The 17,854-nt window shown below is 41.6% G+C and overlaps 1 protein-coding gene across 10 annotated transcripts in view; it reads right to left on the bottom strand.

The window, feature by feature from the left end:
- The window catches only part of ESR1 (estrogen receptor 1), a 380,558-nt gene that overhangs the window by 40,474 nt on the left and 322,230 nt on the right, over positions 1-17,854 (bottom strand). For all 10 annotated transcript variants that reach the window (XM_034669311.1, XM_034669310.1, XM_034669319.1 and 7 more), the window contains one exon: positions 361-494. In XM_034669311.1, the coding sequence (XP_034525202.1) occupies positions 361-494 (134 nt within the window). The remainder of the gene's footprint in view (positions 1-360; positions 495-17,854) is intronic.

The raw sequence follows: 17,854 nt of genomic DNA, 5'->3' as shown, positions 1-17,854 counted from the left end.
CCACCACCACCAACCGATGCTTTAAACCTGTACCACTGTAGCAAAAACATCCACCTCCAACTCAATAAATAAAATTAATAAAATAAAAACATTCCAACTATCTGTAAAAGGATGTAAATATTTCAACAAAGGAGCCATTTGGTTCAGTGTCCAATCTGTGTCCTTCACTCATCGTATCTGACCAGCGCAGAATCCACTCTATTAGTAGTCTACAATGACAACAGCTTATTTTAAATGTGCGTCAATTGTTTCTTTCAATTTATGATTATGCCTTTGCAACGGCAGCTTGTATGGCTGAAAATACAAATAAATCTTTCTTCCAGTAACCCAGCAGTAAATTACCCCATGTTATCAACTCACCGGAATTAAGCAAAATGATGGATTTGAGGCACACAAACTCCTCTCCCTGGAGATTCATCATACGAAACCGAGATGACGTAGCCAGCAACATGTCAAAGATCTCCACCATGCCCTCTACACATTTCCCCTGGTTCCTAAGAAAACACAGAAAAGAAAAAGAAAAAAAAATAGTATTAAAGCACAGAAAAACTGGGGCTCCTGAGTGGCTCAGTTGGTTGAGTGTGGCTCTTGATTTTGGCTCAGGTCATGATCTCAGTGTTGTGAGATGGAGTCCTGTATGTCAGGGTCTGGGCTCAGCAGGGAGTCTGCTTGAAATTCTCTCTCTCCCTCTCCCTTTGCCCCTCCCCCTGCTCATGTGCTCTCTCTTGCTCTCAAATAAATAAATCTTTAAAAAAATAAACCCCAGAAAGCTTTCAGACCCATGATAAGGTTCACATTCATAAAAATCTACTGACTCCAAATCTGTAACAAAAAACTGCAGCCTATTTTCTTCATGGAACATGAACATTCATTTGAATTCTATAAGGCAAAACAATAAAAAAAAGTTTTTCCATCAATAAAACATTTCATTTCACATTCTTAGAAAAGATATATTGTTCGATCCCAAAATCTGCCATGTTAAATGCCAAGTTCTTCAAAGAGAACACAGGCAGTACCTTTTCTGACATCAGCTATAGTAACTTTTTTCTGGATAGGTCCCCTGATGCAAGGGAAACAAAAACAAAAATAAACTACTGGGACTACATCAAAATGACAAGCTCCTGCACAATGAAGGAAACAACAAAACTGAAAGACAACTTACTGAAAGGGAGAGATATTTGCAAATGACATATTCAATAAAGGGTTAGTCTTCAAAATATACAAAGAACTTATACCACTCAATAACCAAAAAACAAATAACCCAATTTAAAAATGGGTAGAAGACATGAACAGCCACTTCTCCAAAGAAGACATATAGCTGGCCAGCAGACATGAAAGGATGCCTGACATCACTGATCATCAGGGAAATGCAAACCAAAACAATAATGAGATACCACCCCACACCCGTCAGAATGGCTAAAATCAACAACACAATAGGTGTTGGCGAGGATGTGGAAAAAAAGGAACACTTGTGCGCTTTTGGCGGGAATACAGATCGGTGCAGCCACTGTGGAAACAGTACGGAGGTTCTTCAAAAAGTTAAAAAAAGAACTACCATATGATTCAGCAATTTCTCTACTGGGTATTTATCCAAAGAATTCAAAGGGATAAATGCACCCTTATATTTATAGCAGCATTTTTTACAATAGCCAAGATATGGAAGCAGCCCAAGTGTCTGCTGATTGATGAATGGATAAAGGAGATGTGGCACAGTTATACAGTGGAGTATTATTCAGCCATAAAGAGTATGGAATCTAGACATTTGCAACAACATGGATGGAGCTAAAGAATATAATGCTAAGTGAAATAAGTCAGTCAGAGAAAGAGAAATACCATATGATTCCATTAATACGTGGAATTTAAGAAACAAAACAAATGAGCAAAGGGGAAAAAAGAGACAAACCAAGAAACAGACTCTGAACTACTGAGATGGGTCACCAGCAGGGAGGTGGCCGGGGGGATGGGGAATATAGGCAAGGGGGATTAAGGAGGGCACTTGCTGTGATGAGCACTGGTGATGTCTGGAAGTGTTGAATCACTGTGTTGTACACCTGACACTAATATAACACTGTATGCCAACTGGAATTAAAATAAAAACTTTAAAAAAATATCGAGTTCATCAACCTATGGGTAATCAAAAATGATTATGATTCAGGTAAATGTTTGTCTAAGTATTTATTGATCTGCTACTATATTCTAGGCAAGTGGTCATTATGAGAATGAAACAGGCCCTCTACTCTCAATATGCTCAAAACCTTGAAATAATATAATCAGGTTTAACAGACTTGCATTAAGTGCTTCTGAAATACAGGAGGAAGTATAACGAGGGACTGTGGCTGCGCCGGAACCATTTGTGTTGCCAAGGATGACAGGTAAGGATTCGCCTAGTTGGTGGCACTGGAGTTGACGGTTTAAGAAATGAAGGCTTTCATCCAGCAGGAGTGTGAAAGCATCATGGAAGAGGGTCTTAGACATGGAAAGGAAGAGCAGAGTGAAGGACATGAAGCGGTGTGCTAGATGTACAAAAGAGACAAGAGATTAATCTGGGAAAGGAGGAAAAGATCAGGTGATAAAGGATGCCCTACGTTATAAAACAAATTAGGCTTTTTCCCTGAGCAACAGAGCCTTGGCATCGAGGATTTACCATTAGTAGTTGCAGCTATTAGATACGCAAAGAAAGTACTGGTATCTTTTCCATAGGGTTGTTGCAGAAGTTCAATCAGATAATACACATGAAAGGAACTCATTCATCTTTTTGTTCACAAGCTGAATTGGGGGCATGCTGTCTTTGAGGGGGACAAGAAGAATTTAAAATATCCTATGCACATGCAAACAACTATTTGTGAAAAATATAATAATTTAAAACATGAACATGAATATTTATTTTTAATTAATATATTTTGTAGTTCTTCATCAACTGTTCTTAACAGCTGCATAACTGTTTCTAATAGCATAAGTTTCGCACCGAACAAAGTGCTAAAATTTTCTGAACCACTTCTTTGTTGGCTGACATTTTGTTTGACTTTAAGTATTTTGCTGTCACAAACATTTCATGCAATAACTATTCTTAGGTTTATGTCTTCAGACACATGTATAGATAGCTAAAGAAAAAATTCTAGAATAGAATTGCCAGATTAGAGACGTTATGCATTTTTAATATTGATAAATAGTTCAAAAGTTGCTTCCAAAGAGCTTGTACCAATAGGCTTTTGGTAGAAAAGGCTTTTGGTAGAGCTTATACTAGTATAAGCTCTTTCTCTAAGAGACTTGCTCTTATCCTTTGCTGATAGTTTTCTGTCAGGTTATTAGTCATTTTCACATTGATTCTTAACTGCTCTTTATATATTGTGGTAATTAGCCCTTTGTTCTATGTGCATTCAATGTTCTTCTACTGGCTTGTCATGTTTTTCTTTTTTTTTTTCCTGGTGTTTTCTTCTGCAAAATATTTAATTATTACATAATTGACTTGCTAAACTTGTTTAGAATAGTATGTCTTGCTTGAAAAGGTCATTTCCCTTTCAGTAACATATAAAAAATTATCTTGTTTCCCTCTAGTACAGTTCCATGTTTTTATACTTAAATTTTTCATCTTTTGGGATTTATTTTTTATAACAACTGTACTGAAATACAGTTACATATCATTCACCCATTTAGAGTGTACAATTCAACAGATTTTAGTATATTCCCAAAGCTGTGCACCGCTGTTCAGGATTTACTTTGTGTGACATATGAGACAGGTCTCAGCTTCGTATTTGTCCCAGGCAGATAGGTAATCTTAACACCATTTATGGAATAAACCTTTTTTTCCATACTGATTTGAAATATGCTGGGTACTTTTAACAAATCCACTTCCTTCTTACAACTGCCCCTTAAGGTAGTATTATTTTTGTCGTTGTCCAAATGAGGGAATTAGGACGCAAAACTATTAATTCAAACCATACTATCTACCACCAGAGGAAAGAACTCCAACAAGATTTTGTTTGTCTTCCTTTCTCATCCTACTTTAATTCATACTTGCCCATTATATACCAGGCCTTGTGCTAGACATAAAGGTACAGAGAAGAAAGTCATGAGCCTTGTTCATAAAAAGATTAAAACAGGGGCAAGACAGACATGAAGAAAAGACAGGTGCAAGGCCATGGGCTACATCTCCCCAGAAAAGGTATAGAGAGAGAGTCTTACAACTAATGTCAGCCTCCCCACATTTAACCCACATCAACATTGAAGAAATTGCCATAGTCTTCTCAGAGAAAGGTAAATGAGATTTTATGGGAAGTGTTTAGAATGGCATGCAGTACATAGTAGCAGTTATATATAACTATTACTATGAGAACAGAGCCACAGATATCCAGGGAGAGGTTGGCCTTTCTACCTGAAGTATCCAGAAAACAGTTGCCACCGTGCGTTTTGCTTTGACTGTGGCATCTGGGTTCAGGAAGCTCTCTAGAAAGAGAGGGGAATCTTTAAAAAGCTACGTTGCTCAACAGGAGGATGAGACAGTGGTCACACCAAAGGGTGAAGGGACACCATACTACAAGGGAGTGTTTCTTATCCTGAAGTCCATTTTTTTTAAAGTAGCACATTTTCTTTCTAGTGAAAAAATAAACAAGGAAAGGGGAAAATGTTTGGAGGATGAAGCTTTAAAAATAACAACCCATAGCCAAAATAGAGAAATGTTCCTTTCTCAGTATAAAGTCTCTGTTTACTTAACAGACTGCATGCCGGCAGGGAGGAACTCTCAGTGTGGGAGGGAGCCTGCCTTCACCTGCTGTGAGCAAAAGTTCACGTCAGAAACGAGAAAGTGGAGCCCTAACAATTCTCCTTTCTTCCTGTCCCTTCTCAACAGTCTCCCACGTTTTCCCATGAGTGTCTCCCTCTCAGCCTCTTCTCCTCAGATATGCTGTCGATTCTCACCACAGCTCTCAGCCGAGGGCGGCCCCAGGCTTGCTCCTCAGCGCCCCACAGGAGCCGGAGCCTGAACCCTCAGCAAGGGCACACAGCCACGGCTCCATGTGAGTGTGTGCGTGCGTGTGTGCGCACGTGTGTGTGTGAGAGAGTGTGAGAGTGCGTGAGTGTGAATGAGTGTGTGTGAGAATGAATGTGAGTGTATCGGGGTGTGTATGTGTGAGAGTGAATGTGACTGAGTGTGTGTGAGACAGTGCTAGTGTATGTGTGAGGGTGTGTGTGTCTGTGAGAGCGAATGTGTGTAGGGGGTACGTGTGAGGGAATGAATATGAGTGAGTGTGTGTGTGAGTGTATGTGTGAGCAGGAGTGTGACACAATGTGTGAGTGTGAGAGTGTGTGTGTGAGAGTGTGAGTGTGTCTGTGAGAGAGTGTGAGTGTTACGTGTGTGTGGGTGTGGTGTTTTCCTTTAGAGGATGTGGAAGGAGCAGGCATTAGGTATAAATCATTGAGACATGATAAGAAGACCCTGGGGCTTACCTTCCATGAAACAAAAGTGCTTCTCAACTTTGAGGGCTCCTGGAAGAATATTCATTCGAGTGAAGCTGTAATTTTCTAAGCAGTGCTACAAGAGTCTTGAAGAACTTTACAATGACGTCTCTATAAGAGTAAACTCACTGTCCTTTCAATGGGGAAAACTTACTTTTCTAAACACTTCAGTCAATCCACTATTTGTGTAATTAATTAAAAATACGTGCTTTGAGGGGCGCATGGGAGGCAGAGGTGGTGCAATGGCTGACTCTTGGTTTCGGCTCAGGTCATGATCTCAGCGTTATGAGACGGAGCCCCTGAGTCAGGCTCTGCACTGGGCGTGGAACCTGCTTAAGATTCTCTCTCTCTCCCTCTCCCTCAGGCCCTGCCCTCTCCCTCTCTAAATAAAAAATAAGATAAAATAAAATAATAAAATAAAATATAAAAAAATATGTGACCCTGAAGATGTAAATCACTAGATGTTGCCCTCTTGGAAATAACTGCCTGGTTGTATGGCATGCGTGGGTTTCCCACAAGTGCTGCTGGCACAGGTGAAAAGACTGGCAATGTAAGCTAGTAAAGAGATGATGTGTCACCCTCAGATCAGGTACAAAACTATGTGGACTTCAAAGGATGGACAGACACTTGTCGCCTGCCTCACACAAATGGACCCTTACTGTCCACTGAAGTTATTATACATTGGGGTCAGGGCTTCCCTTTCAAAGTCCTGCTGAATTATTCTCTACTAATCTTAAGGAGTCAATCAGACTAGAGCATTTAACTCCATTTCAGAGGGGATGGATAAGTCAACAGCACCAGAAGTAGGTGATTACTAAGAATCTGGAGGTAAAGTTACTGCAATAAGACAAAATTAGGCTAAAGCTATGAAGTTCTTGTAAGATGAAGAAACATGTGGGGTATAAAGACCAAGCTTTATTTTTAAAGGAAGCACAACCTCAGTCATAGATCAGAAGCAGTTTACCAGGGGCGCCTGGGTGGCACAGCGGTTAAGCATCTGCCTTCGGCTCAGGGCGTGATCCCGGCGTTACGGGATCGAGCCCCACATCAGGCTCCTCTGCTATGAGCCTGCTTCTTCCTCTCCCACTCGCCTTGCTTGTGTTCCCTCTCTCGCTGGCTGTCTCTATCTCTGTCGAATAAATAAATAAAATCTTTATAAAAAAAAAAAAAAAGAAGCAGTTTACCAAGCAGACCAGCCTGTGACCCCCACTGTGAGATGTGACAGCCGCTGACAATGAACTCCTCCACCCATTACCTCAGTCCGTGTTCAGAGCACCTCAGAATCCCCTTGTGGGGAAATCTTGTTCTGCTCCTTACCCTCTTCTGATGCAGTCCATGTGCACATAAGTAGTGGGAGAAGGATGAGAACCTGAAAGAACATTTGCTCATGGCACGTCCTGGAAGTTTCTCCTCTATAGAAATGACAGCCGGTTTTTTAGACACACTTAGTTACCTATTCCTCCACATGTAAGATAAAGAGTCCTAATGCAGGTAGGCAGATCAAACATGTCCTTGTATATCTTCCAACATAATCCTACAAAATTCCCCATAGCCTCTCTTTGTATGAAAAAACATTGAATAAATGGAAACAGAAAACCCAGGAGATCAATGTAAGACATTTAATTTAGTTGTCCTGTAAAGAAAGTGCAATATGGGTACAAAAAGATTACAAATTAAGATGCTGTTTAAATTCAATAGTGGCAAGTTTGGTTGTATTTAAAGAGTTTCTGTACCTTCAATGCTACAAAAGCTCTCAGCACGTGCTCGGAGATGCCGTGATCCCATAAACATTTGTATGATCAAGAGGTTTACATATAAAAACTCTTTGGCATGTGGAACAAAATGCTGAAGATGACAAATTATAAGCAATACATTTTGAAAGATGCTAAATTTGAATGGCTGTATCTCAAGGCTGATTACTTGAGATGAAAGTGGTTAAGACTTTGGTGTCTGACTGCCTGGGTTCACATCATGCCCCATCTATTTACCAACAATGTGACCTTGAACCAATTACTTAAACTGTGTGCCCAAATGCGCATATAGACAGAATCACCCACATGGGACTGTAAGTTGAATAAGAAATAATTAATCCATTGGGATGTGATGGCTGTTTGATCCAGCAGTTTGCCTACGTGGCTCAATAAACAAACAGGACCGGATGTGGGGCAGTGCCATTAAATTTGTTTGCTCCCTTAGTGCCAAACAGCAAGAAATTGATATAGCAAGCTAGAAAGCTCTGTCACAACATTATCTGGTAATGGCAAAATATCTGATTAAGTCATTCTCTGAAATAATTGGGAATGCAGACCATGTACCTGGGGAAGTAGAGAGAGCCGGAGTGATGGTGTGCAGTGGACACTACGGCTGCCTTTAGAAAGTATTACAAAGAGGTGAGCTCAGGCAAGGATTGAATGGTTCTTAAGAAGAACCTAAACAAATGAGGAAATCCCAAAGATAGTCTTCTATATTGGGAAAAGCCAACTGCTTCTGGCCATGAAATAGACAGAGATGAAACTGACAAGGATCTGGGTATGAAAGCTCTAGTAGGTTTCTCAGGTTACAGAGTAACTGCGGTTCAGAGCACTTCAGGTGGGAAAGGGTGACACTTACAGGGTGTTACCTCCCATCCAAGCCCACTGTTTCAAATAGCCTCAAGTAGTCACCAGTAAATCTGGAGGGAGGGGCCAGACGACAAAGAAGTGACAATTAAGAATAGCAGACCGGAGAACTGAGACTAAGAAAGCACTTCGGTTGTGGTTACAAGAGGATGGAACTGACAAGAGCAAATAGAAGCCTACTATTTATTTATTTATTTATTTATTTATTTATTTATTTATTTATTTATGAGACAGCTGTCCTGCCAAAGAAATCACAGCCTGAACTAAAAAACAAAAGCTTTGGGGTGTCTGGGTGGCTCAGGCGGTTAAGCATCTGGCTCTTGATTTCAGCCCAGGTCATTCATGATCTTGGGGTTGTGAGATCGAGTCCCACACCAGGCTCCTCGCACAGTGCGGAGTTGGCTTGAGAGCCTCTCTGCCTCTCCCTCTGCCCCTCCCACCCCTCTCCATCTCTCTCTTAAAAAAAAAAAAAAGCCTCTGAGTTTTTAAGCCTCCAACCCTAACATTTCAGCTGCTCAACACAGTAAAGTTTATTTCTTTCCTAGTCATTGTCCAACGTAGGCAGCTTCCCTGGTATGGTGACTTTCCAATTCAGGGACCCACGATCCTTCTGACCTCTAGTTCTGCTGTAGAGATCCCTAAAATGTTCCTTACATGGACAGTTGTTGGGGAGAGGGCTGAGGCAGGCACCGAATGTGCGCTAGCAGGAAGTGCTGACAGTTCACCGAAGGACTAGCTCCTCCCCACTCAAGAATAATGGAAAGAAAGAACCTCCCATAAAGTGAAGCCAAGGTGCATGGAGTAAAGTGGAAAGCTCTTTCTTCCTAGAGAACAGATTCAGGGACTAATCAAAGAACTTTCAGGCTCCTGCCCGTAGACACCTCCTCTTTCTGCCCAGTAGGACTTCACAACTGCTGTGTGAGAGTGACACTGACTATTCCCTCCTCCCTTTTTTCTCAGTGGGAGTTTTTCGCCCTTACTCCAACACTAAATATTAACTGTATCTGTGGGGTGAGGCCGCCAGACCAGGATATCCATGCTCCATGGAGAGGACTGCACGTCACTGAGAAATTGTTCAGTGGATGGACCTGGGGCTGGACTGTTACCCTAGGGAAGGAGCAGTGCGGGTTGTACGTGTGGGAGGAATGGGTATTTGGTAACAGGCAGCGAAGACTCACAAAGACTGCTGTATTCACCAAAACGCATTTCTTTTTTCTCCTGCATTTCCTCCTAGACAACATCTCCCAGCCTCCCTTGCAGTTAAGAATGGCCATGCGGCTGAATTCTGCCCAATGAAAAGTGAGTGGAAGTGACTGACATCACTTCTATGATGAAATGGGGAAGAAACAGGTGTGCCTTTCCCAGTCCTCTTCCCCATCTACTGCCCAAATGAAGAGCATTCCTAGAACCTAGTAGAGGGCAGAACCAAAAGTTAGAGGGATCTTGGTCTCTGAATGAGAAGATCACCTATCAAGATGCCCATACTAGACAATGACCTGAGTAAGAAATAAATTTTCGTGTGTTGAGCAGCTGAAATTTTCAGGATATCTGTGGCGGCCATTAGCCAGAACCCAACGACATAGACTAGATGCATGAGTCTCATTACTCCCTGCCCCAAGTCACTCCTGACATACTGATACACAGACACACTTAGGATGCAAAGATATACTTATCTTCTGTAGACATGGCCACTGACTGATCGAAGGGATATAAGAAATGTATTCTCTGGCACCTTGCTTTATAGATTCTAGTCATTTCCAAGTGACGTGATTAGGTAAGATGTCAATGAGTATATGGCATTTGATGTAGGTCTCTAAGGATAGATTGAGTAGGAAGAAGAACATTCCAGACAGATTAAATGGTATCAGTAAAATTTGACAGGTGGGAGTGATGATGGAGTGATGAGGAATCCAGCCGGTAGAGTTTGGTGTTTGTAAGGGGAGACACTTAGAAAGAGCTTTGTCAGCATGTCGAATGGTTAATAAAAGGTTTAAGAGATACTATGTAAGGAAAGACCATGAAAAGCTTATCAGTGGGTGACATGATCAAGTAAGTGCTTTGTTATATTTAATTTGGCTTCAGTGTGCAGAGGAGAGTGAGGGAGAGAGGAGAGTCTGGAAAGAGACAGCAGGCATGAGGGACAAAAAGAAGGCACAAGACAGTGACCATGGTTACAAGGATAAATAAGGGATATTCTGGAAATCTCTGAAGGAAGAGTCAACAGACTTGGGTGAATGATCTACACTATTGGGCAAAGAAAGGAAGAATTTAAAGACACCTTTGAAATCGTATGCCAGAATGACTGGAAAGATGATGAAAGAAATAGAAAAAATAGCAGAAATAAAGAAACTCAGAAGATTTGTCATATGTCAGTAGAAGAAAAATAAATTCCCCTAAAAAATATTGAATTTAAAATTTCTCAGGACTAAGTAGAGATGATACGCAGTAAATTGAAAATATTTGTCTGAAACTTGGGGGAAAGGCCAGGATTAAATATATGAATTTGGACCAGTTTATTCCACTTCTGATGGTGGGCATCTTTTCTTTTTCTTTTTTTTTTTAAAGATTTATTTATTTATTTATTTGACAGAGATAGAGACAGCCAGCGAGAGAGGGAACACAAGCAGGGGGAGTGGGAGAGGAAGAAGCAGGCTCCCAGTGGAGCAGGGAGCCTGATGTGGGGCTCGATCCCATAACGCCCGGGATCACGCCCTGAGCCGAAGGCAGACGCTCAACTGCTGTGTCACCCAGGCGCCCCGTGATGGTGGGCATCTTTTCAATTCAGCACATCAAAATATATCTCACCTTTTAAATGAGTGCCTAGTATTTGACTTTATTCATATTTATTTAAGTGCTCCCCTACTGATGGGCGTTTATACTGTTTTCCATTTTTTTATTATAATAATTTTTTTATTATATTATGTTAGTCACCATACAGTACATCCCTGGTTTTTTATGTAAAGTTCAATGATTCATTAGTTGCGTATAACACCCAGTGCACCATGCAATACGTGCCCTCCTTACTACCCGTCACCAGCCTATCCCATTCCCCCACCCCCCTTCCCTTTGAAGCCCTCAGTTTGTTTCTCAGAGTCCATAGTCTCTCATGCTTCATTCCCCCTTCTGATTATCCCCCCTTTCTTTATCCCTTTCATATACTGTTTTCCATTTTTGGCTACAACAAACAATGTGCAATTATCATGCTTGCATACGTATTTGCTACACTTGCAAAAGTGTACAGAAAAAATTCTGACACATGTAACATCAGAGTCAAGGAGTAAAAACATGTAAAATTGTAACAAGTATTGCCAAAATGCCTTCCAAAATAGTTGTACTCATTTGCACTGCCCCAAACATAGCATGAAAACGTCTGGAAATAGAGATTTTGGAGGTGTCTGAATAGAGATGGTTAAAACTGGGAAAGGGGGTACCTGGATGGCTCAGTCAGTTAAGTGTCTGACTCTTGATTTTGGCTCAGGTCTTGATCTCAGAATCCTGGGGTCGAGCCCTGCATCAGGCTGCATGCTCCGTGGGAAGTCGGCTTGTGAATTCTCTCTCTCCCTCTTCCTCTGCCCCTACCCCTGCTCTGGCTCTTCCTCTCTCTCAAATAATAAATATATCAATCTAAAAAAATCTTAAAAATAATAAAACTGGGAAAGGGAGTGAGCTCATCATGGAAAGTGGAGAGACAGGCAGACAGACAGATGGAGAGACAAAAGGAACAGGCAGAGGGAGGAAACTGGGGAGTAACATCATTTCTGGCATGGATCCAAAGTTGAACCAGTCAAAAGAAGGAATGGTCAGAGAAGTGGCAGGACAGGAGGGACCACAATGTTGAAAGTTAGAAGGTGGCCAGGAAAAGGCATGCAGTGGGACAAAGGACAGAGATGGAAGGAGAGAAATATGGAAAATCAAGGAGTGCAGACTTGATCATCACAGGAGAAGGAATGTGTTCTTCTAACTAAAGAATAAGAGAAGAAATAGGGTGAAAAGAGAGAAACTCTGCAGTTACTGTTAGAAATAGTATCACCTTAAAACGTTTAGCAGATAGGAAGTGATATTAGGTGCAGAAAATATGGGAAAGTCGATTGAGGCTCGACGCTTTGGGACATGAGCGGAAACTGTAAACGCTTTTAGGGCCCTGGGATTGGGTAAAGCTTAAGAATGCCCTTGGAGGGGCGCCCGGGTGGCTCAGTCGGTTAAGCGTCCAATTCTTGGTTTCGGCTCAGGTCATGATCTCAGGGTTGTGACACTGAGCCCCACATTGGGATCCTCACTCAGTGCAGAGTCAGCTTGAGATTTTCTCTCTCCCTTTCCCTTTGCCCCTCCCCCCACTTGCACACGTGCTCTCTCTCTAAAATAAATAAATAAAATCTTAAAAAAAAAAAAAAAAGAATGCCTTTGGGTTTCTGGCCCTTGTGAAATCTTCTCAAGTCCATTTCTTTTTTTTTTTTTTTTTAAGATTTTATTTATTTATTCGACAGAGATAGAGACAGCCAGAGAGAGAGGGAACACAAGCAGGGGGAGTGGGAGAGGAAGAAGGAGGCTCATAGCAGAAGGGCCTGATGTGGGGCTCGATCCCATAACGCCAGGATCACGCCCTGAGCCGAAGGCAGACGCTTAACCGCTGTGCCACCCAGGCGCCCCCTCAAGTCCATTTCTTACTGCCTGCCTTGCAGTTCACACGGCACAACACTTCTGATCACGTGCAGATGGTCCACAGCATTTGCTTGCGATGTTTGGATTGTCGTCCCCATCCCACCCCTTCCTGCCCTTAGATATTTCTTTCTCATCTTTCAAGACTCAGATACATATCTCCTCTTCTGGGAAGACTTCTCTGACAGCCTACCATTCTCTACTGTGTTGTATAGTCTCCCTCTGTGCTCTGAGAGTCTCCTTTATATCAGTGGTCAGCAAATGCTTTATGTATAAGACCAGAGGGTAAATATTTTAGACTTTATGGGCAATACAGTCTCTGTTGCATGGACTCAACATTTTTTTATGGTGAAAGCAGCCATAGACAACATGTAATCAATGAGCAAGAACATGTCCCGATAAAATTTTATTTACAAAAATAGTAGCAGAGTGGATGTGGCCTATAGGCCATGCTTTGCTCATGCCCGCTGTATATATTGTTTCACATTCAATGAATTTACAGAACTATGTGCCCATGTTGGGTGGTAAGAATATAACAATGAGCAGGAAAGGAATGCGCCTGCTTCAAAAGAACCTACAATGTACTTGGGAGGCAGATAGTTAAAAAGAAAAAGAAGAAAAAAAGGAGTAATTCGATAAAATTTTAACTAGTGGCATGATGGGGAATTACATGCTAAGGGAGTGAAAAACAGCAAGCCCTATGTGGGAGAGAAGTCTGAGATGGCAGCAGGACATCCTAATAGATCTCAGAGACCTGGAGCTCAGAAAAGCCTTTGAGTCTGGAGATTCAGTTCTGGGGGCTGTCACTGTGTCTGAGTGCAGAGAGAGACGAGCGGACAGCATGGTGGGGGAATACTGCCTAAAAGGAAGGCGAGTCTGTGCAAAACACAGAAGAGGTCCAGTGGGGAAGATGAAAAAGAACCAGGGAGGAAGGTAGTCAGGAAGTACTGAATAATCTCTACGTAATAGGTTAGAGAAGTTAAGGAAGATAAGCATGGATTGGGGCCAGATCAAGAGGGTATCCTGGCTTTTTCCAGCAGTGTTGAGTAGCCTGGGGATGGAAGGGAAGCAAGGACATGGTGGAGGGGGCCCGAAGTAAGAAGACTGACTCTTTAGGCATGAAGACAAGCAGAGGGGACAGAGATTCTAGAGGACAGTTTTGCAGTGAATGATTATGGCCTTAGGATGGACCAGGAGGGAAATGAAATCAGAAGACTGTTTGTAATCAAAGAATAGGAGGTATTAGGTGTCAGGGACAAAGAACGGGTCCAGTAGGAATAAGGGCTAGAGGAAGTAGGAGCTACAGAGAATATAACCTGGAGAGGGAGCTTCCAATTTAAGATACTGCTGGTGGTAGAGTTTCCGGGGGGTGGCATCTCCTCAAGTAGAGAAGAAACCAAATAACTGGAATGTAGAGCCTTAGGAACACTGAGACCAGGGCTCCTGTCACTGTAACAAAGCACAATAGTAAGTAGCTGATTAAGAATTGACAAAGGATCTGTTTTTAAAAATTTCCCAGGGCTCATTTGTTTCTGACTCTTCAAAGACCTCCCAAGTGTGAGGTCTTTTCCTTGTAAGACTATTCTGAACAAGTGCAATGATCTGAAGGCTGCAAGAATAGGCCCAGCAAATTCTCTAGGACAGCTTCTATTTCTCACACCCAGCCTTCCCTCTGCGCACCCGTCAACACACAAACCTCCTGATGTTGGGCCAAATTCCGTGCTTTCTATGTTAGCGCACTTTAACTATCACAGGCTATATGTCAAGGCAAATGAGCTAAAAACATGATAATAACTAGCGAAAGATGTTGTTCCTCTTACGAAGAGTACTGTTTAGGTAGAGAATTATAGGAGAAAATGGAATAAAATGAAAACCACTAAGGCAAATCTTAAGAATATGGCCAGAAGACCATTCTCTTAGAGTGATTCTGAGACAGGGAGCTAAAACCATGTTGTATGACTCACAGAAGGATTGGATTTCAAGGGAAATGAATTTGGGTCCATTTCCTTGAGAAGAGTTGCTATGAGACCAAAAGCCAGGGCTATCTTCACTGAGTGTTTGAGGAATAAATGCACGGAGCAATTTAGCAGCATTTTAGAAACATAGAGTTCTCAGAAGCCACATTCCAAGTGAAGCCGACCTTGCTGAAGAAGTTGGGAAATGACTCTAAATGGAAAGTTTCCTGCCCTCTGCCTTTCCTAGCTTAAATCCGTATTTAGCTTTGTTGCTGTTGCTGTTTTCATTTGACACATAAGCAAGTAACACTGGTGCCCCATAAATGGACTTCCAATGATAAGGAAAGAAAAGTCAAAAAGATCCTTTTAGCATAAAGAAGACCATGCTCATTGCAATCAAATAAAGGGGTGAGTATTTCCCTCAGGCGGTGTCCTCAGGATATTTTTAGCTCAAGGAAAAAGTCATCCTCCTTCAGAGACTTGCCTTGCTGAGGTATTAACTCACTGATGATGGAAGCATAGAAGTGGCTGCTAATAGTTACAAGGCCACCCACACACATCTAACTCCATACCCAATCCCTTCCAGAATGAAGGCCCTACCCATGCCCTCTACTCATGCCTCAACACAGGGCCTGGAGGACTCTCATTTCCTCCTCGTCCCTCTTAATACCAGTCTCCAAGGGTGGGCTCCAGTTGTGCAAAAGCTGTTGGCAGCCTTCCTTCAATCCTGGTGACCCAGTACAGAGAACTGATATACCCATTACTCACCCAGAAGGATTCAGACCCTCTTTGTTCATGCCAGTGCAAATGGCGGTTATGAAAATTATATAGGAAACGTTAGCTTGACCTACCTGAGAGACATGTCTGGATATCAGCTTCCAACACTTAGTCATCTAATGTCCAATTATCTCGATTAAGCTATCTGTCATACAGGAGTAAGACTCTAGGCAACTCTTTGCTACTTACTTTTCTCACATCAGGAGGCCGATTGTCAAAAGAGTTTTTAAGCCAAGAGATTTTATTTTCTAATAAATAGAACACGCTTTACCATACACTCTTTTCATATGCTTTTGGGTGCTAAAGTGGCAAGAAAGGAGGTTGGAGTTGGTTATCATGAATGCTTCTGTCAGAACGTGTAAAACGCACTTCTGAGTTTGAATGGTTTGTCAAAGGAAGATGGAATTCTTTACTTTTATAGATAATGATCCACTTGAGTTTCCTTGTTCAGCGTGTACAGTTTAAGAGCTAAAGGAGGTCCCCAGAAAAAAATTCTCTAACGGCTGTGTCTACTGAAATACCTAGCTGAAAAAAGATTCAATCAACCTTTTAAGATACCTACATCAAGTATGTAAAACATAAAGAAGAATACCTCAGTTATTCACTTTTCATCTGGTTGTTTGGAATTATACAAACAAAGAAATTAAGTAGTTGTTCTCCACCGTACTTCGAGGAACAGGTTCTGTTAAAGGGAGTGAAGGCAAACCAGTGAATACAGAGAGTGCTATGCTTGGATGTGAGAACAGGGCTTCTGCCTTGGATAAGCCATTCCTTGTTTCTCCATAAAGAAATTACTATTAACACCTCATGTCCTCATTAACCCAATTTTAGTTGCGCACTCTATTTTGAGTCTATTACATATGTCAGACTCTGTGCTAGACACTACAAACTCAAAGATCAATTTCATTAACATATTCTTTTATTCATTCAGTAAATATTTATTGAGTCAGAATCTGCTACTGTTAGAGGCACTAAGGTAGACGTTGAGGGTGTAACAATGGGCAGAACATTGCTCTCCTGCAGTACACAGCTTGGTAAGGTAGACAGTTATTAAGCACACACACAAAACAATAAAATAAAATAAAACTATTGTGATAAATGCCAAGAAAGAAGAAGAGTATGGGGTCAGATGAGAGCATAACTGGGGAACTATGTGAGATAAGGGGAAAGGGCTCTCTGAGGAGGTGACATTTAATTTCGACCCTAAAGAACTAGCAGTTAGACGGGACAAGAACTGGCAAGAGTGTACCGAGGAGAGAGACTCATGTGCTGGATGAGTTTGAGAAACTAACAGAAGGTCAAAATCTAAACTCTGGAACTCGGTGGTCCCAGACACAAGTGGTCTTAGATGAGACTGAAGAAGCAGCCATAGAAATAGGGCCTCAGGCTTTGATCAACAAGATGGTCTTCATCCCCAGGCCAAAAGAGGCCATGGCACTTTCATGAGAATTCCTGAAAGAATTTAAGAGAAGGGTGACCAAGATTTGTGTTTTCCAAAGATGAGACTCATGGTGTGTGTGTGGGGGGGTATTCCCCCAAGTCTCTATAGCAGGAAGAAAATAAAATTCACATTTCTTAACCTGGCCATCCCAGTTGCAAAAGTCCTTATTCACACAAAAATCAAACAAAAAACACCACAACCAGTCATGGCCATTTGAAGGGCCTGTGCACACACAGTGCTTTTCTTTCTTTTTCTTTCTTTCTTCCTTCCTTTCTTCCTTCCTTCCTTTTTTCTTTTTTCTTTTCTTCTTTTCTTTTCTTTTCTTTTTTCTTTTCTCTTCTCTTCTTTTCTTAATGTAAAACCTTAATCTATTCACCATCCTTTAAGACAAATGACACATCTCCAATATAGAGTGTTGGAATTCCAATGACTAAACCAATGACCTAGAATTCTCACAGGGATCCTAGTCACTCATTCAATTGGGATTTATCAGGGTCTTATTCAATCCCAAGCACTTTGCAAGTTAGTCAAAGCCCCTACTTTCCTGAAGCTTCCACTCAAGTGGTAGAGGCAGGTAACACACAAATAAATATAGATAAGAGAATCTCCGACTGTGATAAGTGCTTCTAGGAATTAAAACAGGGAACAGCAGGCAAATTGGTAGAGGGCAACCTTTGCTAGCTTGTCCTCAAGGAGGTGGCATGGAACCGAGGCCTGAGTACAAGATGTTTTGAGGCAATCCAGATTCCATTTTTAGAAGAGAAATGTTTCGTGTGTTTCATTAGGATCAGAAATAGAACAAGGTAGTTATTTTTTTAATGTTTTTTTATTATATTATTTTAGTCACCATACAGTACATCCCCGGTTTCTGATGTAAAGTTCGATGATTCATTAGTTGCATATAACACCCAGTGCACCATGCAATACGTGCCCTCCTTACTACCCATCACCAGTCT

The sequence above is a fragment of the Ailuropoda melanoleuca genome, chromosome 10 (assembly GCF_002007445.2).
Source record: "Ailuropoda melanoleuca isolate Jingjing chromosome 10, ASM200744v2, whole genome shotgun sequence".
Lineage (NCBI taxonomy): Eukaryota > Metazoa > Chordata > Mammalia > Carnivora > Ursidae > Ailuropoda > Ailuropoda melanoleuca.
The sequence above is the reverse complement of the archived record's forward strand: the minus strand, read 5'-3'. Positions and strand labels throughout refer to the sequence as shown.